Here is a 25,996-nt window from a genome sequence, read left to right on the forward strand (position 1 = left end):
GCTGCCCTTTCAAGGACAACCTCTGCCAGAGCTATGGCTGACCCAAGGCCATTCCAGCAAGTGCAAGTGAAGGAGTGAGGAATCAAACCCGGTTCTCCCAGATAAGAGTCCGCACACTTAACCACTACACCAAACCAGCTCTCTCAATTAAAACTCTCTCAACTAGTTTTAATTGGAATTTTTACAGGAGTAACTCTGCATAAGATTGCAATGTTAATAGTCCATCTGTATCATAAAGCTGCTTCTGAAACTCAGACTGGAGAGGGGGAAAGAGGAAAAACAGCTTTTGAAGTTGTGCAATGGAACACAAAAAAATTCAGAATTCTGAGGGCTGTTGTCCATGTCCGGTTATAAGCAGAAGACCAAAGAGTCACAAGACAAAGAGTTCTTGAAACTGTTATTGGGTTTTGTATATTAATGCATTTATTGAGTTCACATCTTTCACAGTAGTAAAACCCCTGCTATAATGTATCTGGATCCTGATGTTCAGTCAGAGAAGTGATTTATAAAGAGGCTAACTGTGAGCATAGCGTTTGTAGAGTTAGTTCAGTCTAAGCAACTAGTTTTAATTGGAATTTTTACAGGAGTAACTCTGCATAAGATGGCAATGTTAATAGTCCTTAATAGTCCATCTGTATCATAAAGCTGCTTCTGAAACTGTGATGAGCATGTGATGAGATATTTAAAAACAAGAATAACGCATGGCCTGTTTATAACTACCTGCTATATGCCATCAGTCTGAAGTGCAGGACAACAGATATAATTTACTGGGTGATATGTTACATGAAATTCAAACATATTTCCCCCTTTTTTTTTAGATACATATATCTACTGAAAACTCAGACTTGAGCAGTGCAGCCTTACAAGCATTAGGATTCTGTGTATTTAATACAAAGATTGCTTCTCAGTTATGCGGTAAAAATCTTTTTTTTTTATCTCTGTTTCAAAAATTGCTAGCAGAAATTGTAATCCAGATCTGGCTCCAGATAATGCAGGAAGACTAATCAACAGTCTTAACTTTGTTATGAATAGAAAACTCATCCTAATTTATTCTGTTGATTATTGAGAATACATGATGGGGGGTTGGATCCAGCAGAAGAGTTCAGCGAAGTTGTTGGTGCAGATCTCTCCCCATATTGTCCAAACAGCCTTCTATTTAGACTTGAAAGCCCTTGAGTATCAGGAATCCTCACAAGCAAAAATATAGGGGTTTTTTTTTTTGGGGGGGGGGTGCACTGAGAAAACCTCCCTGTTCTCCCTCTTCTGCTCATAGCCTGCATTAGCAAAAAGAGACAATGATACCAAATCCCACTGACCTTATAGCTGTAGCACCCCATCATGTGAGCTTTTTCTTTGAATAATTCTGTTGAATTCAGCCTGTGGCTTTGCACCAAAATGCTGTTCATATCATGTTGTGCCATTTCTCTGTTCATTCTGGCCTGGTGATATGTCTAGTAGTGCTGCTGTGCCCTGGGTGCAAGTCTTGAGCCCAGAGAATACCTGTAATTTGCTTATCAGCTCTGTGCTTCTGAAAACACTCTCTTGGGCTAACAAGCATGTAAAACTCGAGTGGAGCAAGAATGACTTTGAACAGCTATTCAGCGTGACAAGATGATAGTCGTGAGCAAATGGGCCAAGAAGGGGAGCTGTTGCATTTCTTTTTGGTCATTCTATGCAATTTTTTTGCTTTGTGTTCAAGGTAGGCAAAATCTGTGATAGTCTTCAGAGTAATAGATTTTGAAAATCCGTTTTGTTCCCTTACAGGAACAGAAGTACAAGAGTTGCTTTCAATAGTGAGCAGTGTTGCTGTAAAGACATCTGACAAGAACATTCGCACTAGAGCACTTTGGGTAATCTCTAAGCAGTCCTTTCCTCCAGAAGTTGTTGGAGAAATGGTGAGTGTCTTCTGTTCATTTCCTCTAAATGGAATTTTTTAAAAGTTCTGGTTTACCTACACCTTCCTTGTTTTTCAGGTGCCCAGTATTGTTACAGTGCTAGAGACAATACTTAATAAAGGAGACTTACATTCAATGGTGGTTGAATATGAAGTCCTGAATGTTATTATACGGTATGTATCGGGAATAAATCTGTCAGAAGATTTTAAAAGCAAAAACACACACTTCGATGTGTCTTTCTTATCATACGCTAAAATCAAACTATGGCAGCGTTAGAATGCTTTGAAGCACATGTTGTACTACTTTGCCACAGCTATAGCTTAATGTCATTGTAACATTGTCATTAGACATTTCCATGGAAAGTGTTATTTGTAAAGCAGTACAACACAAAGACTGGATATCTGGGCTTAGTGGCTTACGGATACCACTATTTTCCACTTGGCAGAAGTGATTTCATCTGTGGAGTTCAAATTCCTGCTGCTCCCTGAAATGCTGCAAGGGGACCCTGAGAAAATAAAAGTGTCAGGTTGATATTATTGCACTGTTAAAGTCCTTTGCGCTTTCCCCTCAGCTAATTTTATAAGATACCTAACTTCTGTGTAAAACAGAGATCTAAGGGATGTACCTCTTTATTTTGATAAGCACTCTTGTACTGTTTGTTTTAAAGAATATCTTGCTTCCATAACTTAGCAAAAAAGCAGTCTACCCACTGTTAGTAAGTTTAAAGGAACAGGGTTGGATTCAGCAAGCTTTTCTGCTGGTGAAAAAAGAATCTCTTTTTAACCACCACAAATGTTTTGTGAGGATCGTACGCAGGCATGGACAAAAGCTTTGTAGGTTCAGGGGATTGTGTGGAATTAGGTTAAGATGCTGTTTGGATCCAACTCATAATAGGTAAACACGCACAAATGTTTCTGACAGTGTTTTTCAACGGCTAATGTGGTCATGTTCTTGATATTGCCCTTTCGATTTTTGAACTTAGGCTCATAGAACAGGCTCCATCCTGCATGGAGGAACAAGCTGTCAGATGGGCCAAGCTCATAATTCCTTTGGTTGTCCATACGGCGCATAAAGTACAGTTAAGAGGTGCTACTGCATTGGAGATGGGGATTCCACTTTTACTTCAGAAGCAGCAGGAAGTAGCAGCAGTCACTGAAGAACTCATGACTACTGTAAGTTTTTTTTTCTCTTTTGAACGACATTCTTATTTAGAATTGTATAGAAGTATTCCAAGATGTAAAATTTCTCTTGTGTGCCGAAACATCCACTGTCTGATGTGCTAGTATTAAGGTGAAATGTAAATTGTAATTTTTAATTAATAAAATATTAACTGTCAACCTGGAATATTTGGTTGTTTGCTTATGACTGCCTTAACAGTATGACTTTCAGAATGAAATATTGCTAGGAATTAATTTTTTATTAAACATTCTTAGGTGAGGGGGTGGGTGGGGCTGGTTTGGATCAACCTGGCAGCAGGAATATGTGTGTTCAGTTCTGTAGCTTCTATGCAGGTTTTTTTAAGGTCTAATTTAAGATTAACTTTCTGCAATAATCCTCAAGTTGTTTGACTGTAGGACGTCCTTATTGATTTTGGGTTTTGTTTTGTATTTCTTTTGCAGAAAGTAATTCCAGAACTTCAGAAACTGTTTTCATCAAAAAATGATACATATGTTTTGAAACTGTGGCCTTTGTTTGTTAAGCTCCTTGGGAAAGTAAGTTGTGCAAAGATTCATTTTCTTTTAACGAATGTAGCCTTTGATTGAATGGATGTCTTCAACATATAATGATAACTTACTTTTCCAGGCCCTGCATCGAAGTGGAAGCTTTATCAACTCATTGCTGCAGTTAGAAGAACTTGGCTTTCGAAGTGGGTCGCCGGTGGTAAAAAAAATCGCTTTCATTGCATGGAAGAGTCTGATAGATAACTTTGCTCTAAATCCAGGTGGGTTAACATAATAAGCAATTTTGGCCGGTTTTGCATCAAGCTAAAGCAGAAGGAAAAATGATGCTTTTTATTCTTAATGTATACATTTGGAAGCGAGTCACATTGCTCTTAATTCTAATCTAGCATGCTGCGAATCACAGCTAAAATCTAGTAGCAATTTATGTGCACAAATCAAACATGCAGACTTCTTTTTAGAAGTGCAGTATTTAGAATGGATTTGTGAGTTCTGCCTGAAGTGGCAAATAATCTTTGTCTGAGGGTGTCTTTGGCACTATTGTTTGTCATATATCGTCTCGTGTCAAATAAAATTGTTTTTGTGCATTCCACCAAAAAAAAACCTAAGCTGGGGAGCAGAGATTTAAATAAGTTAAGAGTTCTTTTAAGCTTAATATGTATCCTGAATCATTAAAACTACTTGCTGCATTTACATGCACTTAGGTATTAACGCATTTAAAATCAACACAGGAATAGGTTGCTCAAAGGCCCTGGGGTTATAGAGATGTTTTCTTTTGTGTATTTCACATGTACAATAGCAATATTAACTGCTTACAACTCAGTTTCAGATATGTTTGTTTTAGGATGCTGTTCTTTGGATTCTTCCTACAAGTGATTGTTTGCAGTTGTTTGCAAAGTGAGCTGATAAACATATATTTAATTGATGAATGGGAATTTAGTGAAGTAAATGATGCAAACTCCACATTTTGCTGTTGGATTTTTTTAGGCATTTTGGGGGAAATAACAGGTTTCTGATTTGAATCTCTAATCACAACATCTGTAGGTAAATAACTGAAGCTTTGGGAAGTCGTCATAATTTAATTTTTGACTGCATTGCTGCTTTGTGTTTGAGTAGATTTAATGCACTGTGCTGGCCAGATTTAATGCACTACCATCTGCCATCCTCTCCGGAAGATACCACAGAATCCTCCGCAATCTTAGACGATGCCCTTGCAGCCAAGGAGTCATCGAAACGGTCTCTCATGTTCTTCTGGACTGCCCTTTCTATAGCAGTCCACGAGCAAGATACCTAGATGCTTTGCTCTTTGACCATCAAGGCCTCTCTGTCAATGCTAAGGTTCGCTTTTTACTCCACGGGAAACGCAATTTTGTCACTACTCACGTTGCTTGCTTTTTAAAGGTTGCGATCCAAATCAGAGAGGCTTTTACTCATGCATAGCCCACAGCTATTTTATGTCATTTAACTTTTGCTGGGTTTTTTTTAAGGTTTTATTATATTCTACAGTGTTACTGTTGGTTTTAAAGTATACTGTACCCTTATACCAATGCCAATAAAGGTCTACGGTAACTACGTGTCTGAGTAGGACTGAACTGAGTTTTAAGTTATCTCTAGACATCAAGAGAAATTACGTTTTAATATCTTTGTTTCCCCAAGAAATTTTATGCAGCGCAAAGAGGCTGAAATTGCTAATGCAACCGTTAAACTCCATTCATGTGAGGACTGAAGCTCTGGCACTGACCAAGCTGGAGGTGTGGTGGTATCTGCTGATGAGGCTGGGGCCTCAACTCCCAGCCCACTTTGAACAGGTAGGCCATTCTCATGTGTCACCATCACCGGAACTTTCTATGAGTCCCTTATTTGGAAGTGGAATCTCAAGCAGCAGTTCGGGAAGTTTGGTGGTCTGTAGTTGGAGAGGGAAGGCAGAAAAATTCCATTCCAGTGATGGAATTCACCTGGAGTAAACCCATATATTTGGTATCAATTAAAGCAAAGTTGCCAGATAATTAGAAACGAGGAATTTAAAGCTAAAGAGCCATCTAAAGTGAGTCCGGTTTAATCCGAAGAATGCTGAGCCTAAGTGAAGTGAGTGGAATAAACTTAAATCGTTGTGGGAGGGGGTGGTTTATGGATAAAATTTCAATAGTGCCAAGATGTTTCACTGTTGCCTCTTGCCAGAAAGCTTAAATATGCTTTCCATGATGAGCACAGTAGTGGTTAAGAGTGTGCGATTAAGGTCTGGGAGAGCCAGGTTAAAATCCCCACTCTGCCATGGAAGTTGCTGGGTGGCCTTGGGTCAACCACACACTCTCAACTTAAACGACCTTAGTGTTGTTGTAAGGATAAAATGGAGAGGAGAATGACGTAGGCCGCTTCATGTCTCCGTTGGGGAGAAAGGTAGGATATAAATAAGGTAAATAATAAAGTTTACAGTTGTAGGCATGAGCTTTAGTGTATTCAACTGTGTGCAGTTCTGGTCGCCGCACCTCAAAAAGGATATTATAGCATTGGAGAAAGTTCAGAAAAGGGCAACTAGAATGATTAAAGGGCTGGAACACCTTCCCTATGAAGAAAGGTTGAAACGCTTAGGGCTCTTTAGCTTGGAGAAACGTCACCTGCGGGGTGACATGATAGAGGTTTACAAGATAATGCATGGGATGGAGAAAGTAGAGAAATACAAGAACTCGTAGGCATTCGATGAAATTGCTGAGCAGTCAGGTTAGAACGGATAAAAGGAGGTACTTCTTCACCCAAAGGGTGATTAACATGTGGAATTCACTGCCACAGGAGGTGGTGGCGGCCACAAGCATGGCCACCTTCAAGAGGGGGTTAGATAAAAATATGGAGCAGAGGTCCATCAGTGGCTATTAGCCACAGTGTGTGTGTGTGTATATATTTGGCCGCTGTGTGACACAGAATGTTGGACTGGATGGGCCATTGGCCTGATCTAACATGGCTTCTCTTACGTTCTTATTATGTTCAATAGAACAAAGCAGTAGCACCTTTAAGACCAACAAACTTTTATTCAGAATGTAAGCTTTCATATGCATACACACTTCTTCAGACGAGGAATGAGGTACAGTAACACTTTATGTAGCTCTGCTTGCTGTACCTCATTCCTCGTTTGAAGAAGCGTGCATGCACACGAAAGCTTGCATTCTCAATAAAAGTTTGTTGCTCTTAAAGGTGCTACCTGATTCCTGCTTTGTTCTACTGCTTCAGACCGACACGGCTGCTCGCTTGGATGCGTGTTCAGTAGGTTCATGCACGTGACCGTCAGCAAACAAACGCAGCTGAGCCCAAATGCACAAAGTATGTTTCTGTTTCTTTTACATTATATGTGCAATAATGTGTTCTGTGTTGCCTTTAAAGGTTTGTGTGCCATTAATTCAGAGCACTTTAGGATTGGATGCATCTCTGCTACAAGGGAATTCTTCACGGCTAGCCGCTAACCAGAGTTTAGCGACACCGTCTTCTGCACAGAAATCAGGTATGAGAACTGTCTGTTTTAACCATTTCTAGGTTGGGAAATGGAATACGTACTTCACTGTTAACTCTTTTATGGGCATAGCAATCCTTTGTTGCGCTGTGGCAGCGCAGTACCGGCACCTAAGGCGAAAGTTACACAGCAGCTGAATGTGGGGTGGGAAGGTGCTCCGTCAGTGTTAGCGGGTACTGCTATGGTAGTGCCTGACATTTCTGTCATAGCATTCTGTCTTTTTTTTTTAAAGCTTTTATTGAAATAAAAAAGGATCATACAATAATTAGGTACATATAAATTTCGCACAAGGAAAAGGTGGATGGCGTCACAGCGCCAAACTGGTATTTGAGATACAGCAACAGAAGATGCAATATGATCCTAAGCAATCAACCATATATAACAAGTTAAATAATAACATAACAGCAACAACGAAGGGGGAAAGGGAATCATAAGAACCCAATGAGATAAATATGGTGGGTCTAGACTGATACGAAATTTGATAATAGAAGTCTTACAAGAACAATAGGTCTTTATACAATATATTTTTGTTATGAGAATTTAATATAATACGGGTCATTCTATCTTGACATCGTCGCTAGGCCAGGACAGTGTGATAGACAGGGCAGGCAGAACCAGTGGGAGCTATGAGTCCATGGGGCTGAGTCAAGCATCCGTCACTGGCGGGGGGGGGGGAAGAGGGGCAGACTATGAGACCACCCTCTCTTTCTTGGACAGCATCTGCTTTGATCAGTTTTACCTAGACAGAACCGCCATCCAGGCTGTGTGTGAGGAGCTGGGCCCTGCCCTCCAGGTCCAAGCTCCCACTCCCTGTGCCATCCCCATCTTGCCAAAGTCCTTAAGGTTCCTGGCCACCTTATCTTTCCAGGGGGTTGTTGCAGAAGTCCTCAAGGTGGCTCTTGCAAGTGAAGAGTTTAGCCGTCATGTAGGATTCCTCAGCTCTCAAGTTTGGTGGGGCTCCCCACTGACCACTGTGTTTTGTTCAAGAGGAGTGCTAGCAACTGGCAGGACATTTTGGGAAATGCAGCAGCAGTCCCAGATGCACCACATTGGTAGTTAACTTAGGGACTGCTCAAGGCAATGCCTCCCCCCCCCCTTTCCCAGCAGCTGCTTCAGGCCGTCCGAGTTACTTACTCACTTGGTATGTCTGAGACTGCTGTTGTGTCCTCCCAGCTGCCGCGTTTGGGAGCAGAAAACCATGCAGCTTTTAGCCACCGGGGTTGGGGAAGAGATGTCTTGTTTACCTGTTCATGTGTGGTTGCCCCGTGGGATCCCGGTGGAGGAGCTGGTATAACTCTTGGGGCTAAAAGGTCAGCCACAAAGCATGGTCTTCGCTCTCCTTGTGGTGTGTTCCTGCCAAGTGCTCACCCAGCAGAGTCTGAGTTTTGCCCACCACTGGCGTGTGCATGTTCTCACTCCAAGTCCATAAGACAGGGAACTCTCAGACAGCATTCCTTGCTGCGAGACCTGCCTCTGGAGTTATGGGGCAATCTGCTGGAACATTTGTTGTAAGTTGGGGGCTGTGATTGGGTACTAATAATAATAATAAATTTTATTTATATCCCGCCCTCCCCGCCGAAGCAGGCTCAGGGCGGCTAACAGGACATGGTATATACCATGATATTATATAAAACAATTGTAAAATACAGTTAATAAATACATTAAAACAGTTACATAAAATTTAAAACTACAATAAATTAAGGTGCTATATTCAATAGGTATATTCCGATGGCTAGATGTCGCTTTCAGGGTTCCTTATAAGCTTGCAGAAAGCCTGGTGCAAGGGAGTGTGCTGGTTGGGCGTGCGCTTGGTTTCCTGAGCTACTTGGGTTCCCTTGGGCTTGGCCACAGCTGTGTGTGTGGGGGGGGGGGAGTGAATTTGGAGTTATCAACCTGGCTCCTGTTCTGGGAGGCATTGCCATGCTGAAAACACTTAGGAGCCAGTATGCAGTTTCAATGCAGCTGTGCCAGTGGAACTGCACAGTGCCGCTTGTGCCCTGCGCCAGTATAAAGAGCCCTTATGCCGGCGTAACTTGGAGTTATGCCAGTGTAGGGGACAGTCAGCTTCCTGTGCCAGTAGCACCCCCCCCCCTTTGAATTGTGGTGTAAAATCTGTACTGCCTTGTGCTCTCTAGGCTTATCCTACAAAAGGATAAAAGGAAGGGCGTTGGAGGGGCGTTTTCCATCATCTCTGAAAGAGGCTTTGGTCCGACCCCTCTTGAAAAAAAAGTACAGCAGACCCGGCCGAATTGGCAAACTACCGACCGGTCTCCAATTTACCATTTTTAGGTAAAATAATAGAGAGGGCAGTGGCGTTGCAGTTGCAGAGCTTTCTGGATGACGCTTCCATCCTAGACCCTTGCCAGTCCGGCTTTCGCCCGGGCTATGGGACGGAGACAGTACTGGTCGCCCTGGTAGATGATCTCCAACGGCATCTGGATCGGGGTGGTGTGGCGGTGCTGATGCTGCTAGATCTGTCGGCCGCGTTCGACACGGTCGACCATCGGCTACTGACCTGCCGCCTCGCCGACATAGGGGTGAGGGGGTCTGCCTTACAGTGGCTCTCCTCCTTCCTCGAGGATCGGGGACAAAGGGTGGCTATTGGGGGCGAGCGGTCCCGGAGGCACACACTGGACTGTGGAGTGCCCCAGGGGGCAGTTCTCTCACCAATGTTATTCAATATCTACATGCGCCCTCTTGCCCAGATTGCCAGGGGATACGGACTTGGGTGCCATCAATACGCAGATGACACCCAACTCTATCTGCTGATGGACGGCCGGCCTGACTGCGTCCCTGAGAATTTAGACCGGGCCTTGCAGGATATGGCAACTTGGTTGAGGAGGAGCGGGCTGAAATTGAATCCAGCGAAGACAGAAGTCCTTTGTCTGGGTCGGGGCGCTCGGGAAGGGGAAATACCTCTTCCGGTCTTCGACGGGGTGCCGCTGAAAGCGGCGCACCGGGTTAGGAGTCTGGGAGTTTTACTGGAGCCTTCATTATCAATGGAGGCCCAGATTGCAGCCACCGCCAAGTCAGCCTTTTTCCATCTAAGGCGGGCAAGGCAGTTGGCTCCCTTCCTAGAGCGCCAAGATCTGGCAACGGTACTTCATGCAACGGTCACCTCGAGACTGGATTACTGTAATGCCCTCTACATGGGGCTGCCTCTGTACCGAACCCGGAAGCTGCAGCTGGTGCAGAATGCGGCGGCTAGGCTGTTGCTGGGGCTTCCTAAATGGGAGCACATACAGCCTGGACTGCGCGAGCTGCACTGGCTGCCAGTTACATACCGGGTGCGTTACAAAGTGCTGGTCATTACCTTTAAAGCCCTATATGGTCGAGGACCTGTCTACCTTAGGGACCGTCTCTCCCCATATGAACCCCAGAGAGCACTGAGGTCAGCTGGAAAAAACTTGTTGACTACTCCCGGACCGAGAGAGGTGAAGCTGCAATGTACCCGTAACCGGGCCTTCTCCTCTGTAGCCCCGAGCCTATGGAACCAACTTCCAGAGGAAATGCGGGCCCTGCGGGACCTTGAACAATTCCGCAGGGCCTGCAAGACCTTCCTCTTCCGACTAGCTCTCGCTGACGAAGGAAGAAATTGTTAATGATAACCGCCATCCTAAAGAACAGTATTAGCACTTTTATTAACTTAATTAACTAATTTTAAACCTAATCAGAATTTTAATGCTTAAATGTAATTTTGTGTTTTTTGCTTTTTGTATAATTGAAATTTGTATGATGTTGTTAGCCGCCCTGAGCCTGCCTCGGCGGGGAGGGCGGGATACAAATAAAATTATCTATCTATCTATCTATCTATCTATCTATCTATCTATCTATCTATCTATCTATCTATCTATCTATCTATCTATCTATCTATCTATCTATCTATCTATCTATCTATCTATCTATCTATCTATCTATCTATCTATCTATCTATCTATCTATCTATCTATCTATCTATCTATCTATCTATCTAGTACTACTTCACCCAAAGGGTGATTAACATGTGGAATTCACTGCCACAGGAGGTGGTGGCGGCCACAAGTATAGCCACCTTCAAGAGGGGTTTAGATAAAAATATGGAGCACAGGTCCATCAGTGGCTATTAGCCACAGTGTGTGTGTATATATAAAAATTTTTGCCACTGTGTGACACAGAGTGTTGGACTGGATGGGCCATTGACCTGATCCAACATGGCTTCTCTTATGTTCTTATGTGACACAGAGTGTTGGACTGGATGGGCCACTGGCCTGATCCAACATGGCTTCTCTTATGTTCTTATGTGACACAGAGTGTTGGACTGGATGGGCCGTTGGCCTGATCCAACATGGCTTCTCTTATGTTCTGTATGCAGGCTTGAACACTTTTGAAAAGGTGGAATCCACGTATGATTAAAAAATGCAATTCCATGCTTTCGTGCAGGGATCTTGCATATTCAGATATTTTATTGGCAATAAGCAGAGAAATATAGGCCAAAACTGAAGGAATTTTATTTTCACACAAACACCAGATAATTTGTTGTCAACAAATGCTTCAACGGGGAGGGTGGGATATAAATCCAATCCAATCCAATCAAAACTAAATATTTCACATGGTATTTAAAACTTAGAGGAGAGAGACTTTCTTTTCATTTTCTTCTCAAACACTCAAGTATAGGTTCTGAGTTTCACTGATGCAAAAACTTTAGAAGGCAGGAACATACAGCCAAGTTTCCAGAATCCTTCTTTATACACAGACTGGGGATCACTTTACTAGCAGTTAATTTTGCCATCACTAGCAGTTGATTCGATTCAATTTATTTTAGCCCACCCTTCCCATGAACTGCCATCACTGACAGTTAATTCACAGTTTTATTATTCATTGTGGTAAAAGAAGTCTTTCCTTTTGTAAGTTCTGAAGCTGTATCCCAACAACTTAACTGGGTGCCTCTTAAGTTCTCATATTATGGGAGAAGAGAGCAAAAGCACCAACTATTTACTTTCTCCATCCCATGCATAATTGTATAATGCTTTGTCATGGCTACCCTTAGTGGATCCCTGTCCTGAAAAATAGCTCAAATCTGGCCCTTTCTAAGATTATAGACTCATTGCAAACATTAACTATAGTGCTGTATGTGGGACTGCCCTTGAAGATGGTTTAGGAGCTGCAGTTAATATAAAATGTGGCTGCAAGAGTCCTGATTGGATATACTAAACCAACCCAAAAAAACAGTTTCAGTTGTGATCTCAATGAACAGAACTGCATGCGCGAAGGTGCTGTTTAAGCCAATCATCAACCACTCCACTGCAGTAGCCTTCCATCTCTCCTCTCATGATGCTCCAGGAGTACCTTTTTTTTTGAGGGGCATCTGGGATTGCAGCAGGAGAATGGAGGTGAGAAGTTGTACTCTGTGGTTGGAAGCCTCACTGCCTGCAGTATGTCTTTTTTGACTTGAACCTAGCCTTTGTTTCCAGGCTTAGCTGATTGTGCTGATTTTGACCTTTAAAGCGTTGGCTTGGGTCCAAGAACTCTCTCCATCTGTATCAGCCTTTCCAATTCCTGAAATCAGTGGATAGTACTTCCCTGTGGGAATCTGGTTTGGTTAACATTAGACTGACTTGAACCAACGGGATGGCTTTTTCAACCGCTGTCTCAAAATTTTAACTCCAATGAGGTGAGATTAACTACTCTATAGGCCTTCCAGAGCAACTTGAAGACTCTTATTCCGGAAGTAATAATACATTAAATTGAATTGGTAAATTGAATTGGGTGGTGTTTGCTATAGTATTTCAGTTGCCCTATGATTTGATTTAATGTCTTCATAGTTGTCTTATGATACCTGGTTTTTGTGGTCCATTTTAATTTTGATTGGGTGTGTTTTAAATTGGATTTGTTAGCTGCCTCGACAACCATTTTGTATGGGTATCTTAAATACACAAGGTCCTTAAATACACAGTGTAATGTATGGGTGTCTTAAATACACAAAGTCCTAAAATTTACGATTCTGCATCTACAGTCCTAAATACAGTTGGATGAAAGTAAACGCCTTTGAAATTGGGATGTTTCCCGTTATTCAGGATAGAAGTGAAAGGGTTCTGAAGGCCAGCACATCCACTAAAGCTTTTAAAACTGTTAAATATATGGATAAATAAAATGCATAGCTGCTAGCATAAATAAAATTAGCTGCCCTCCGTTAGATATTCTTTTCATACATCTTATGTACAAACTGTTTGCTTGGTTAGAATGATATCGGAGATATTGTGCAACTTTCTCTCTTAGGAGCGTTTCCTTTCGGGACCCCTGCTACTCCAAGAATGGCCCTGAATTCCAGCACAGGCGGGGGAGGTGCACTGAGTCCTGCCATTCAGCTGTTAGGAATTGAAATGCTGCTGCACTTCTTCCTAGGACCAGAAGTCTTGACTTTTGCTAAGGAAAACAAAGTGCAACTTAATTTAGGTAATTCTGTACTTTCTTTTTGGAGGTTTCTCCTGAATTAAATCATCAGAATATAAATTTGCATTGCCTTTTTTTTTTTTTTTAGAAACTACTGTTGAGCTGTCTTATCAGATTTATAAAATTTGTTATTTCTGTTCCCTCCTAGAACCTCTTCAGTATTCAGTGATCACTAGTCCTTCTTTTTTCTGTAAATATGCCAACGTATTTATGAATGCAATCCAGGATGGCTTCATTGCAGTTGGAAAAGATGTTTCTGGTAAGGTGTTTTTTTTTGCTGAAATTTGTTCTGTGTTGTATGGTTTGTAAATAAGGTTACATGCGCTATGAAAAGAGTTGCAGTGTAGTTATCAAAACGTGCTCTCTGGTTCTGCCAAAATTGGATCCAGCCCTGCAACAAGAAGATATTGGATTTATATCCTGCCCTCCACTCCGAAGAGTCTCAGAGCGGCTCACAATCTCCTCTACCTTCCTCCCCCACAACAAACACCCTGTGAGGTGAGTGGGGCTGGAGAGGGCTCTCACAGCAGCTGCCCTTCCAAGGACAACCTCTGCCAGAGCTATGGCTGACCCAAGGCCATGCCAGCAGGTGCAAGTGGAGGAGTGGGGAATCAAACCCGGTTCTCCCAGATAAGAGTCCGCACACTTAACCACTACACCAAACTGGCTCTCCAAGCAGAGACCATAGATAGGATCATTTTTGCCTTTCCATTCCTTCTAAAACCCCTTGGTATCTCCTTGAAAAAACCATTTTTGGATCAGAAGACAAGACATGGAATGGAAAGCAACATAGAGGATACCGTTGGAAAGGGGAATTGATGAAAATCACACACTCCCATCTTGCATGGTCCACTCGAACTTTCAAAATTACCTTCCATGAGCTGTACTTCGCATGTACTTTTCTGGGTCCAACTGAATATGAATTAATAATAATAATAATAAATTTTATTTATATCCCGCCCTCCCCACCGAAGCAGGCTCAGGGCGGCTAACAGGACATGGTGTGTACCATGATTATTATACAATTCATACGGTAAGATACAGTTAAAAATACAGTTAAAACAGTTAAAATTTTTAAAAACCACAATAAATTAAAGGTGCTACATTCAGTGGGATGTATATCCAGATGGCTAGATGTCACTTTCAGGGTTCCTTATAAGCTTGTTGAAAGAGGGTAGTTTTGCAAGCCCTGTGGAACTGGTTAAAGTCCCGCAGGGCTCGCACTTCCTCCGGTAGTCTCTGTTTCTCTTCTGCTTTAAGTGACTTCTTTTTTGTTCACTCTTCAAACTTACAGATACTGTTCTGAATGCTATATGGAAAGGGATGATTGGTTTTGTGAGAGCTGCAACTGAATCAGGTAATCGGACTTCTGTTTTGGCGGTATTGGTTGAAGCTCTGTAAGGAGATGCTTTATCACATTCCTTTCGATAGCTGGTGCATAGTAGTTTTGTGCAATGCAAGTTGGAGGTGAACTGGATCTTCGCAATTTTGGGATTGCAGGGAATCGTTTATATTTTAAATGAAGGCATGTTGGAGGATAAACATGGCGTAATAAATGTCACCAAAACTATTACCTGCTCTTTGCAGCCTCTGCATCTCTGAATAGTTCCTTACACTGTATACTTTTACAAAGTGACTAAGGTGTAGTTCTGTTGTTCTAGGGCACTCTTTGGTTTTCTAACTCATTTGGGGACTCTTTTAAAACTTCTCTTTTCTCGTTGTATGTATGGGCATGCTCTTCCTCATCCTCGAAAAGACTACTAAAAGCTATTACAGGTTGGATCCAAACTGAATTCTTCATTTCATTCCCTCCTTCCTCCCTCCTAGTGCTTGCCACAAAATACTGCTTCCGGGTGACCCTCAGGAACAGCACAAGAGAGGGGCTGCAGTGGGAAGAGGGAATCGATAGAAACTTCCAGTTTAGACTGGATCCAGCCTCAGCCTATTAATGGGATACTCAGATTTCTGATTGCGTTCTTCAGTTGAACATTTGAATGTATTTTCTGAGATGGCTTCATAAACTAATTAAAAAAATCAGGATATGGTACTATAGCAGCGCCCGCCTCACGGCCTCACTGGACCTCTTTATTTCAGTCTCTTCGGGGTATTTTACTTGTTTATTTGATGGGACCCCAGCAGCTTTGTTTGTTCTTCCCACAAAATATAGGCTCTTGAGAACTTTAACTTAAACCACAGATTTATTGTAACACAAAGTCTTAACTTGGGGATACGGGAGATATTTACACAGGCTAATACGTTGCTCAGTTGTTTCAGGCTTTACAATCACTTTTACTTTCTTGGAGTCTCTCACAGTTGCACAGTCCACAGTTTCCCTATAACTCACTCTCCACCTCTAGCCAAGGTCTGGCCTCTTGGGATTGATGTGTCTAGTCTCACCCCTCGACTGGAGTCTCTCCTCTCAGCCCTTCTTGGTGTCTCAGACCCACATCCACTCCCTCAACCACCTCACTGGATCTTCAGAGTTGTCTCTAGGTGTCTGTGACCATTCCGGTCTTAACTGACTCACACGCACAGCCCTCTTGGCTGGTTTTGGTCGAGCTTGCAGTCTCTGGAAGACTTCCCCGTCTCCGCCTCAAGCTCCTTCACAGGATCAGCTGCCCTCTCAGCCCTTCTGGTAGGCTCGAACTGACCCTCTCAGTCTCTGTCAGGTCCCCACTGACAGACTTCTCTGACAGGCACCTTCTCTGTCAGAAGCCAACTTGACTGAACGACTGCCTCAGCAGTTTCCATCTCTCAACTACTTTCCCTCTCTGAGAGCTCCGAGCACTTTGCCCCCACCCTCAGGTCACCTGACGCAGGCCCTGTGCGTCTTCAGTTTCTGGTTAACCCCTTGCTTTCCGTCACAGGTACAAAATGTAAATTGGCTAAAAATGTCAATTTGTATAGGAGTGTTCTGATTTTCCCTTGCAGTGTCAAAAAAAAAAAAAATCAAATGCCTTATTAACCTGAAGAATCTTAGCCATCAAATGGCAGTACCAAACACTGCAGATACTACTTTATGTTGATTAATGAATAAGATAACCATAGTAGAATATGTCATTAAGTTGTACTTAGAAACTATATGTAAACATACGTTTTGTGCTCGTCCATCACAAAGATGGTAGATGGCAAACTGCTATGTGGATATGCTGCATACTGCATATCCGCATAGTGCAGACTGCATATGCTGCAGATATGTCTAGGAGAATCAGCAGAGTTACTGAGAATCAGCTGTTCATGGGGAGGGACGGTGGCTCAGTGGTAGAGCATCTGCTTGGGAAGCAGAAGGTCCCAGGTTCAATCCCCAGCATTTCCGAAAAGGGTCCAGGCAAGTAGGTGTGAAAAACCTCAGTTGAGACCCTGGAGAGCCATGAATGGGGCTGTGGCTCAGTGGTAGAGCATCTGCTTGGGAAGCAGAAGGTCCCAGGTTCAATCCCTGGCATCTCTGAAAAGGGTCCAGGCAAGTAGGTGTGAAAAACCTCAGTTGAGACCCTGGAGAGCCATGAATGGGGCTGTGACTGAGTGGTAGAGCATCTGCTTGGGAAGCAGAAGGTCCCAGGTTCAGTCCCTGGCATCTCCAACTCAAAAGGGTCCAGGCAAGTAGGCGTGAATGACCTCAGCTTGAGACCCTGGAGAGCCATGAATGGGGCTGTGGCTCAGTGGTAGAGCATCTGCTTGGGAAGCAGAAGGTCCCAGGTTCAATCCCTGGCATCTCCAAAAAAGGGTCCAGGCAAGTAGGTGTGAAAAACCTCAGCTTGAGACCCTGGAGAGAGAGAAGACAATACTGACTTTGATGGACCGAGGGTCTGATTCAGTATAAGGCAACTTCATATGTTCATACTTTTAATACAGTTTGTGCAAATGCCTTTGTCTAACTTGAACATAGCTGACTGAAAACTGAACTTAATGTAGTACTTATATGATTGTTATGAGAAAAATTCCATACAAACGATAAGGAGCTTCTCTCATTTAAAGCGAGTAAGACTGCCTGGCTCACCGATCAAGGATGGTAAGAAGCCACCTGCTCATCCAGCAGCAGGCCCAGATCCAGGACTACCTCCAAGCTACAGACCTGTTTCATTTTTATCAGGATTAAGTTTCAGTTTGCTAGCTCATATCCACATCTCCACTGCCTCCAGGCACTGCTTCAGGGTTTCTATAACTTACCTAAGATCCACCAAAAGTGCGCGTCAGAGCAGAGTGTCATCCACTTATCGGAGAGCCCAGCCCAGATCGCTTGATGATCTCACCAACACTTGAAACCAAAAAAAGCATGGGGGACAAGAGTGGGCCTTCAGGGCCTTGGACCAAGCAGCAGTCACCTGGAACCACTATAAAACAGTAGCTCCAGGTACCCAACCAGAAAGGTGGCTCAGAATGATGCCATGATCAGTGAGTGCCATTAAGTGGTCTAGGAGAATCAGCAGAGAATCAGCAGTTCATCTTCTGACACGGGGCATCCACCAGGGCAACGAAGGCTGTTTCACTCCCATAACCAGGCCTGAAATCAGGGTCCAATCAAATCTGCTTCATCCAAGATCCTTTGTGGAGTTGTCTAGCCATCCCTTGTTCTATCTTATTTCAAAGCCATATAAAAGGCTTGGAGAGAGGCTTCGTAGAGCTACAATGCAGCATTGTGCAGAGTTTCTTTGTTTTTAATAGCTTCGTATCACTTGTTTTTAGGTAGCAAGAAAGAGCGGCAAAGTTCGGAAGTGCTCACTGCGTTGCTGCAAGCCTTAAAAAACATTGTCACATCAAATGAGCTACCTGTGTTAAAGTCACTAGTAAGTGTTACAGTCAAATACGTTATCAGCTCTTAAATTACCAAGTCGGGATGTGTCTGTACACAGATTTGAACCCGGAGCAGACCTCATTTATTATCTGTTTCCGGGTTGGCATTGTTGTTACTTAATGCTGGGCTAAATAAACTTTCTAAACGGCGTAGATTGCACAACTGAAGCTTGTCAAGGTAGCATGTGTTATAATACCTTTTTTTTCCATGCTGGCGACAGGTGTTGTGAACAGATTTTGCTTTCTTGTATGTTGCTAACTGTAAATCAACACCAACGCTTTTCTCATATGATCTGCATACATACCAGGTAATTCCTCTTTTCCATTTACCATACATTAATTTTTATTTATTTTTATTTTTTTAAACAAAAAAATCTTCTAGTCCCTGGTAGAAATCGCAATTAAAGAATTGCCTGCGAAAATCCTGGGATCACCAGCTTATCAGGTTGCTAACATGGATCTCTTGAATGTAAGTGGCTTTTAAAAGTCTGTTCTCTGTGTGTGAGTGGAAACGTGTAATATTTTTTTCAGCCTGGTCATTAGAGTGCATAAAATATAATAGGCTGGAGGACATGCGATGCCCTTAGGAATGCTAGAGAACTGATGAAAAGTAAGTATCGTAGTTACTTCAGCCCAAAGCATTTTTTTTTAGGGATGGATGTTTATTGCTGCAGTTTTGCACATAAAACTGATACCAGTGAGATCAGACTTTGTTTTTTGAACCCAGTAGAAAGCCATATAAAAAGGCTTGGAGAGAGGCTTCGTAGAGCTACAATGCAGCATTATGCAGAGTAAGACTGCCCTGCTCTGTACAAACGATAAGGAGCATCTCTCATTTAAAGTGAGTAAGACTGCCTGGCTCACCAGTGAAGGATGGTAAGAAGCCACCCACTTATCCAGCAGCAGGCCCAGATCCAGGACTACCTCCGAGCTGCAGACCTGTTTCATTTTATCAAGATTAAGTTTCAGTTTGCTAGCTCATATCTACATCTACACTTTTGTACAAAACTTCAGCTAACGGACCAAATAGAAATACTTTGCTTATCAGTACAAAGCATCGGCATTCTGTCTGTCCTGAGCTGGGATACCACCATGTCCTGTGTACAGATCTTGGCGAGATCCCAGGCAGTGTAGAGCGCGTGAATGGATAATTATTAGCCTTGCTTTCAGAACTGCTGTTACATTTTGAGCTAATTCATACTTGAAGTAGGGAACGGAATTGAATTTAGTAGTGTTACAAAAACTTAGGGAAACACCAGGGTTAGGAATACTCGTTTCAGGTAAAATAAGACACTTGAGTTTGAATGCATAAAGTGGCACTCCTTTTTAAAAGGAGTTTATGTACAAAAATATTGCCGGTAAGATGCATTTTATGTGCTAAATGAAGTGTAGGAGTATCAATGTAATACTTCGATTAACACTTCTGATGCCTGTGGAGGATTTTACATTATCGCTGGGATAAAGAATGGTGCTTCTCAACAACCATGTGTGTTTGTGTTGTCATGTTAAGCGAGTACGTCTATTTTGGTTTAATCTGAGATCAAAGGGCATAACTAGATTGATTATATTTACTGATAATTTGGCTGACCCCCAGTCTAGCCACAGACAAGGCAGAAGTATCTACAAACTTGTGGCACTTCCAGGCATGCAGAAAAATAGGACTACTTTTTCTACTTAAAAGAAAATGGGGAAGGCTCAAGTGTTCTAATGTGGAATTTAAATATGTCCCAGGAGAGATGGAATTTGGAGACCAGCTTGGTGATGATGGAGGAGACTTCATCCTGGCTCGTCAAAGACTGCATATGTTCCAAAAAAGCATCTAGTTAAAGTGTTTTCCACATGCTTCCTAAACTTCTATAAATACTGTTTAGGTTGCTGTCTAAAGCCAGCTAATTTATAAGGGCTGGATCATTTGGGAAGATTTGTTGCTCAAGTCTTGGGGAACTGAGTCATTGGCTCTTGCAGTTTAGATAGATACGCAGGAATACAGTGGTAGCTGTCTGGAGAGGATAAGTAAGACGAATTGTACAGCCCTATATATTGTGAAATGTGCATCAAACATGCAGGCTAATGCGGTTGCCTTCTTCTTAACAGGGGACTCCAGCACTATTCTTAATTCAGCTTTCTTTCCGTAAAGATGTGTTGGAATGCTGTATTCAAGATGAAAGGTAGCTACTCCAGATCAAAGCGTTTCTGTTCTCTTGTTTTGTTGTGACATCTGACTGATGCAATTGCTAAATCTGTTTGGCTTTGACACCGGTTTCTAAGTGCCTTTTTTTTTTGTTTTCTTGATTAGGTTTTTTTTGAACTATGAATCTCTTGTGAGTTCTGTATTGTCTGGCCCTACGTCTCCTCTGGCTTTTAGTGAGTCTGTGTTAATTGTTATTAATGAAAGTGCAATGTACCTGGAAAACAAAGAGCATCTTTGGAGAATATGGAGCATTGTAGTTAACCCCCTGACTGAATGGATCAACCAGGTACCGTGTTGAATTTCTGAACTCCTTTGATGAGGTTAAATGTTCACATAAGGCAATACAATCCTTGACTGAATGTATGTGTAACAAATAATACTGAATGCATTCCGAGTGCTGATTGCTTTTCACATTCACTAGCTTTATAAAAAGGCCACAGCGGAAAATTTCCACTTGTCCTAGAGGTCTTACGCAAGCAAAAACACACAAAAAAGAGCACAATAGCCATCTGCCATAAATCAGACTTCTTATACCCCTGTGTGCATTTCCCACTTGGGCAAGACATTGTGCCCAATCTATTTCTGGATGTTATATAAGGAGGGGAGTGCTAGGGGAATGCTAGGTGTTGCACAAGATCTTGCACAGACAGAACTGTGCGAAGTCTGTTTACGTATATGTTTGCACATCACTGAATCCAGTCCATTGCCTTGAACAATTTGTGCTTCTTTTTTTGATTATTACTGATTATTATTGGTCATTACTGTGGACTTCCGAAGATCAATTCATGCAGAAGCTGCAGAAACATAACATTGATAGGGATCATTTCCGAAAATCGAGCAGTTGTTTTACAAAGTCTAATTAAAGCATCTAAACAAGAATTGAAAAACTTGAGTAGTCAGCACTATGCTTCTTGGTTGACTTGGGCTTCTAGCATGCCAGCAACCTTGTGCTGTGTGGGGATTTTGAAAAGTGGCATTTGAGATTGCCACATATACAATTTATTGGAACTGCCTTTTTTATTCAAGCCAAAATGTTCAGTTTATTAAGGAAAGATCACAAGGTAGTGTTCCCTATATGGTCGAGGACCTGCCTACCTTAGGGACCGCCTCTCTCCATATGTTCCCCAGAGGGCATGCGATCAAGCTCAAAAAATCTTCTTGAAATCCCTGGGCCAAAAGAAACTAGATTAAAAGCTACCAGAGAACAGGCGTTCTCCACAAAGGCCCCCCAATGGTGGAACCAATTGCCGGAAGAGGTGTGGGCCCTACGGGATCTTAACCAGTTCCGTGGGGCCTGCAAAACTGCCCTCTTCCAGCTAGCTTTTTAAAACAGAACCCCTGATAAGATCAGTAATACCGAGCCATCTTATACGCCACTCGACTGTATTTTAATGTCATACTGTTTTATTGGTTTTATTGTCTAAATTATTAATTATATTATCTGTTATTTATCTGTATCATGGTTTTACCATGTCCTGTTAGCCGCCCTGAGCCTGCCTAGGCGGGGAGGGCGGGGTATAAATAAAAGTTTATTATTATTATTATTAGTTACTGGGAAATTACTGACACATCTTTGCATTTTTGCTTTACTAGTGCATTTTGCTATAGTTCATTGAACTTTGCGTTTGACAACTTAATTCATGTTTGTTGGCAAACCAAAAAAAAACCGGTCACAATTGTCCTTTAAAATTAGGATTTAAGCTGTAATGCATTATCAGTAACACATGATTGAAATTTCTTTATGTTGTTCCCAAATTCTCAACTTTCCAATTTTTACTACTTTTTTTCTTTAGACGAATGAAGTAAATCAAGGTGATGCTTTAGAACATAATTTCAGCGCCATCTACAATGTGCTGTTGCTTCCTGTAAGTCACATTTTCCCAGCTTGTGAATTTCCACAGGTAAGAAACTAATGAAATGATTTCATTTTTAACAGAATGTATGGGGGGGGTTATATTTTAGAAAAGGGCTTTTATGTGTATGGACTTCTTTTGTTACAGCCCACAATGAAATCGTTGCTGCGCTCATGGTCGGAGCTCTATAAAACGTTTGCTCGTTGTGCATCTCTTGTGGCTACTGCAGAAGATAATCTGTGCTGTGAAGAATTGTGTACCAAAATAATATCTGAATTAGACAAAACACAAATGGTAAGTATAAAGAAATACGAGCTGTTGCTGTTGGCAGAGTTTCTTCTCTCGTTCCTCATTCTTTCCTCGCTGACTTGACACTTTCCTTTCTTTCTTCATTCCTTCCAGAATCAGTCCATGCTGGATGGTCTTTCGCACATTACATCAACCATGGTTGATTGCGTCAACTTTACACCTTATGGTACTAAATCTCAGCCATCAAATAAATGTAAGAATAATTCTAAACGGTTCTAATTTGTTATGGACAGGGGAGAAAGAACAGTGCCCTGTATTCAGTAATAATGCGCTTTGGCAGTTCTACTAGCAGCTGTCACCTAGGCCTTCAGAAGCTGGTTACTAACCACTGGTAGTGCCTGAAACAGACTTTTCCTGGGTAAGCACAATTTGGCCACAGTTCCGCGTACTCCAGCTGCATCAGAACTGAATTACTGTATTGCAGTCCTTTGAAAACTGTTCAGCCCTGGTGGTGATGCTGTTGAAAAATGCCCTCAGGTTGTAACCAACTTATGACCCCTCATTGGGTTTTGGAGGCTAGAGACATTCTGAGGTGGTTTGCCATCGCTCGCTTCTTCGTAGTGGCCCTGACCTTTGTCGGTGGTCTCACATCGCAGTGCTAACCAGGACCAACCCTGCAGAGCTTCTGAGATCTGATGAGATTAGGTCAACTCTGTTCCAGCAAGTGGGGTAAATGATCGTGAGGGAGCACCTTTTCTGCTGTAACTCTGTCAGGGCTTTCTGGAGGACATATCTGCACTAGATATGTCATAGGGTCCACTCTGGTCATAGGGAATAATAAAGTGCCCAGCAGACATTTCCCTCCCCCCACCCCCACTTTCTGATGACCTGGAAGCAGGAGGAGGGCCTCCAAATCAGGGGATCTCCTGCTCCCATCTCGGAATTGGCAACCCTAAGTATAATGGAAAATTGATCTGTGGATATCTGGGGCTCTGGGGGGGGGCTATGTTTTGAGGTAGATGCACCATATTTTCAGCATAGCATCTGGTACGTCTCCTCAAAACTTTCTCCAAGTTTGAAAGAAATTGGACCAGGGGGTCCAATTCTATGATTCGCAAAAGAAGGTGCCCCTATCCTTTGTTATTCCAAATGGAGGGAAGGCATTTAAAAGGAGCATAGTCCTTTTAAATGTGATGGCCAGAACTCTCGTTGGAGTTCAGTTCTGCTTCTCACACCCTTGCTTCCAGCTCTACCTCCAAAATCTCCTGGCTCCCCCCCCCCCCCCCACTCAAAGTCCCCAGATATTTCTTGAATCAGACTTGACAACCCTATCCTTGGTGGTCTCCTATTCAAACACTAACCAGGACCAACCCTGCGGAGCTTCTGAGATCTGATGAGATTAGGCTAGCCTGGGCCAGGTCAACTCTGTTCCAGCAAGTGGGGTAAATGATCATGAGGGAGCACCTTTCTGCCGTAACTCCGTCAGTACCCTGGAATTCTCTGCCCAGATATTCTGAGCACTTAGCGTATTTGGTTTTAGTCACCCTGTTTTCTTGTCTCAGCTGTTCAGATGATTTGTGCATGAAGTACCGCATTTGGATTTTTTCTTCTCCATACCTCTCTTAACTTGGTTTATATTGTTTTTTATTAAGGTTTATTAAGCAAAAATCACGAAGTAGTTAACTGGGAAATTACTGACACATCTTTGCATTTCTGCTTTACTAGTGCATTTTGCTATAGTTCATTGAACTTTGCGTTGATTGGCAACTTAATTCATGTATGTTGGCAAACTAAAAAAAAAACCAGTCACAATTGTCCTTTAAAATTAGGATTTAAGCTATAATGCATTATCAGTAACACATGATTGAAATTTCTTTATTTTGTTCCCAAATTCTCAACTTTCCAATTTTTACTACTTTTTTCTTTAGACAAATGAAGTAAATCAAGGTGATGCTTTAAATCTTTTAGACTCTAGGGTGTATGTATTTTATACTGCTAGTTGCTGGTTGTTGTTTTAATGATGGTAGCTGTATTGTTTACCACAGAACTTAGAACTCGTCTCAGATCTTTTGCAGGACAGCTTTTTAAAACATGTATACTGAATAATAAGTCTGAGGTCTTCAGCAATTTTTGCTCAATATGGAAGTCTTACCATTCTGTTAACAAATTTGTTCTTTAGCCCCCCAGACACCTACAGACTGGGCAAAAAAGAAGAAAGATCCTCTTGGCAAGTTATCATCGTTAATCAGACTCGTGGCAATACTGCTAAACTCAGCTCATATACTCTGGCCCACGGAATCCAGTCCTGAAAAACTGGTCCCAGTTGCTGCTTCGCTTGTCAGTATTCTTCAAAATATAATTAGCCATATTTCTTTGCCTTCCGTCGTCAGATCTGTATTTGGAATTATTACAAAGCCACTTGCAGTATTTTATGAAAAAGCCAGGTAAGTGTATTGATAATGCTGTCTTGATTTCAGTGTAACAAGTTTATCCTAGCTAGCCTATGTGTACAAGTATTTAAGCAATAGCCAAGCCCATTGAATTTCCTGAGATATTTTAATAATGCTTCATTTGAAATGTTATCAGTTGCTACAGTGCCTAAAGTTCAAGTGGGTAGTTGTGTTAGTCTGTGGTAGAACAAAATTTGAGTCCAGTTATAGATGAACAAAGCTTTCCATGGTACAAATGTCATGACTAAAGCTCACTTCATTGTGTATCTGATAAAAGCCTGTGAGATGGCGGTGAAGGCTGCGAAGAGGGAATTCTACTCGGCCTCCATTGCATCCGCAGACTCATGCCAAGCTCAGTTGTATAGGGTAATTTGGTTGTTAACATCCCTTACACCAAGAGGTTCAAATAGTGGTAGAAATTCGGCTATTGATTCAGAGGTGTTTATGAGGTTCTTTGCAGATAAAGTCCTGTCGTTCCATCATGACTTGCCTGCCAATCTTGATACAGTAAATGAATTGGAGGCCCCTTGACCGTCTTTGGGTTCAGTTTCTGACTCTTTCAATCTGCTTTTCTCTGCTGATGTTGACAGAGTCCTGAGTGCTGTTAGGCCCACCACTTGCCTACTTGACCCGTGTTCCTCGTGGCTGGTTAAGGCTGGTTATGAGAGGATCCAGGGCCCTATGAAGAAAATCATCAACCTGCCTCTAGAGACGGGTGTTTCCAGAAGGCCTCAAGGAAGCAGTGGTCTTACCGCTCTTAAAGCTATCAATGGATCCTTTAGATCCAGCCAATTACCGCCCAGGTTCAAACTTGCCATTTCTGGGCGAGGTAATTGAGAGAGTGGTGGCCGAGCAACTTCAGGGCTTTCTGGAGGACATATCTGCACTAGACCCATTCCAGTCTGGTTTCCACCCTGGTCATGGGACTGAAACTGTCCTGGTCACTCTAACGGACGACCT

General features: G+C 42.4%; 1 protein-coding gene across 1 annotated transcript in view; it reads left to right on the forward strand.

Annotated features, from left to right (window-relative positions):
• Nucleotides 1–25,996, forward strand: part of RIF1 (replication timing regulatory factor 1) — a 52,853-nt gene that overhangs the window by 4,008 nt on the left and 22,849 nt on the right. Inside the window, exons 3-21 of the mRNA XM_060256859.1 lie at nucleotides 819–915; nucleotides 1,765–1,895; nucleotides 1,974–2,068; nucleotides 2,878–3,067; nucleotides 3,515–3,607; nucleotides 3,699–3,837; nucleotides 5,231–5,382; nucleotides 6,947–7,064; nucleotides 13,329–13,505; nucleotides 13,651–13,761; nucleotides 14,797–14,859; nucleotides 18,186–18,286; nucleotides 18,676–18,762; nucleotides 20,388–20,461; nucleotides 20,590–20,770; nucleotides 22,278–22,385; nucleotides 22,485–22,631; nucleotides 22,740–22,839; nucleotides 24,766–25,030. Of these exons, the coding sequence (XP_060112842.1) occupies nucleotides 819–915; nucleotides 1,765–1,895; nucleotides 1,974–2,068; nucleotides 2,878–3,067; nucleotides 3,515–3,607; nucleotides 3,699–3,837; nucleotides 5,231–5,382; nucleotides 6,947–7,064; nucleotides 13,329–13,505; nucleotides 13,651–13,761; nucleotides 14,797–14,859; nucleotides 18,186–18,286; nucleotides 18,676–18,762; nucleotides 20,388–20,461; nucleotides 20,590–20,770; nucleotides 22,278–22,385; nucleotides 22,485–22,631; nucleotides 22,740–22,839; nucleotides 24,766–25,030 (2,429 nt within the window). The remainder of the gene's footprint in view (nucleotides 1–818; nucleotides 916–1,764; nucleotides 1,896–1,973; nucleotides 2,069–2,877; nucleotides 3,068–3,514; nucleotides 3,608–3,698; nucleotides 3,838–5,230; nucleotides 5,383–6,946; nucleotides 7,065–13,328; nucleotides 13,506–13,650; nucleotides 13,762–14,796; nucleotides 14,860–18,185; nucleotides 18,287–18,675; nucleotides 18,763–20,387; nucleotides 20,462–20,589; nucleotides 20,771–22,277; nucleotides 22,386–22,484; nucleotides 22,632–22,739; nucleotides 22,840–24,765; nucleotides 25,031–25,996) is intronic.

This window comes from Heteronotia binoei, chromosome 16 (assembly GCF_032191835.1).
Source record: "Heteronotia binoei isolate CCM8104 ecotype False Entrance Well chromosome 16, APGP_CSIRO_Hbin_v1, whole genome shotgun sequence".
NCBI lineage: Eukaryota > Metazoa > Chordata > Lepidosauria > Squamata > Gekkonidae > Heteronotia > Heteronotia binoei.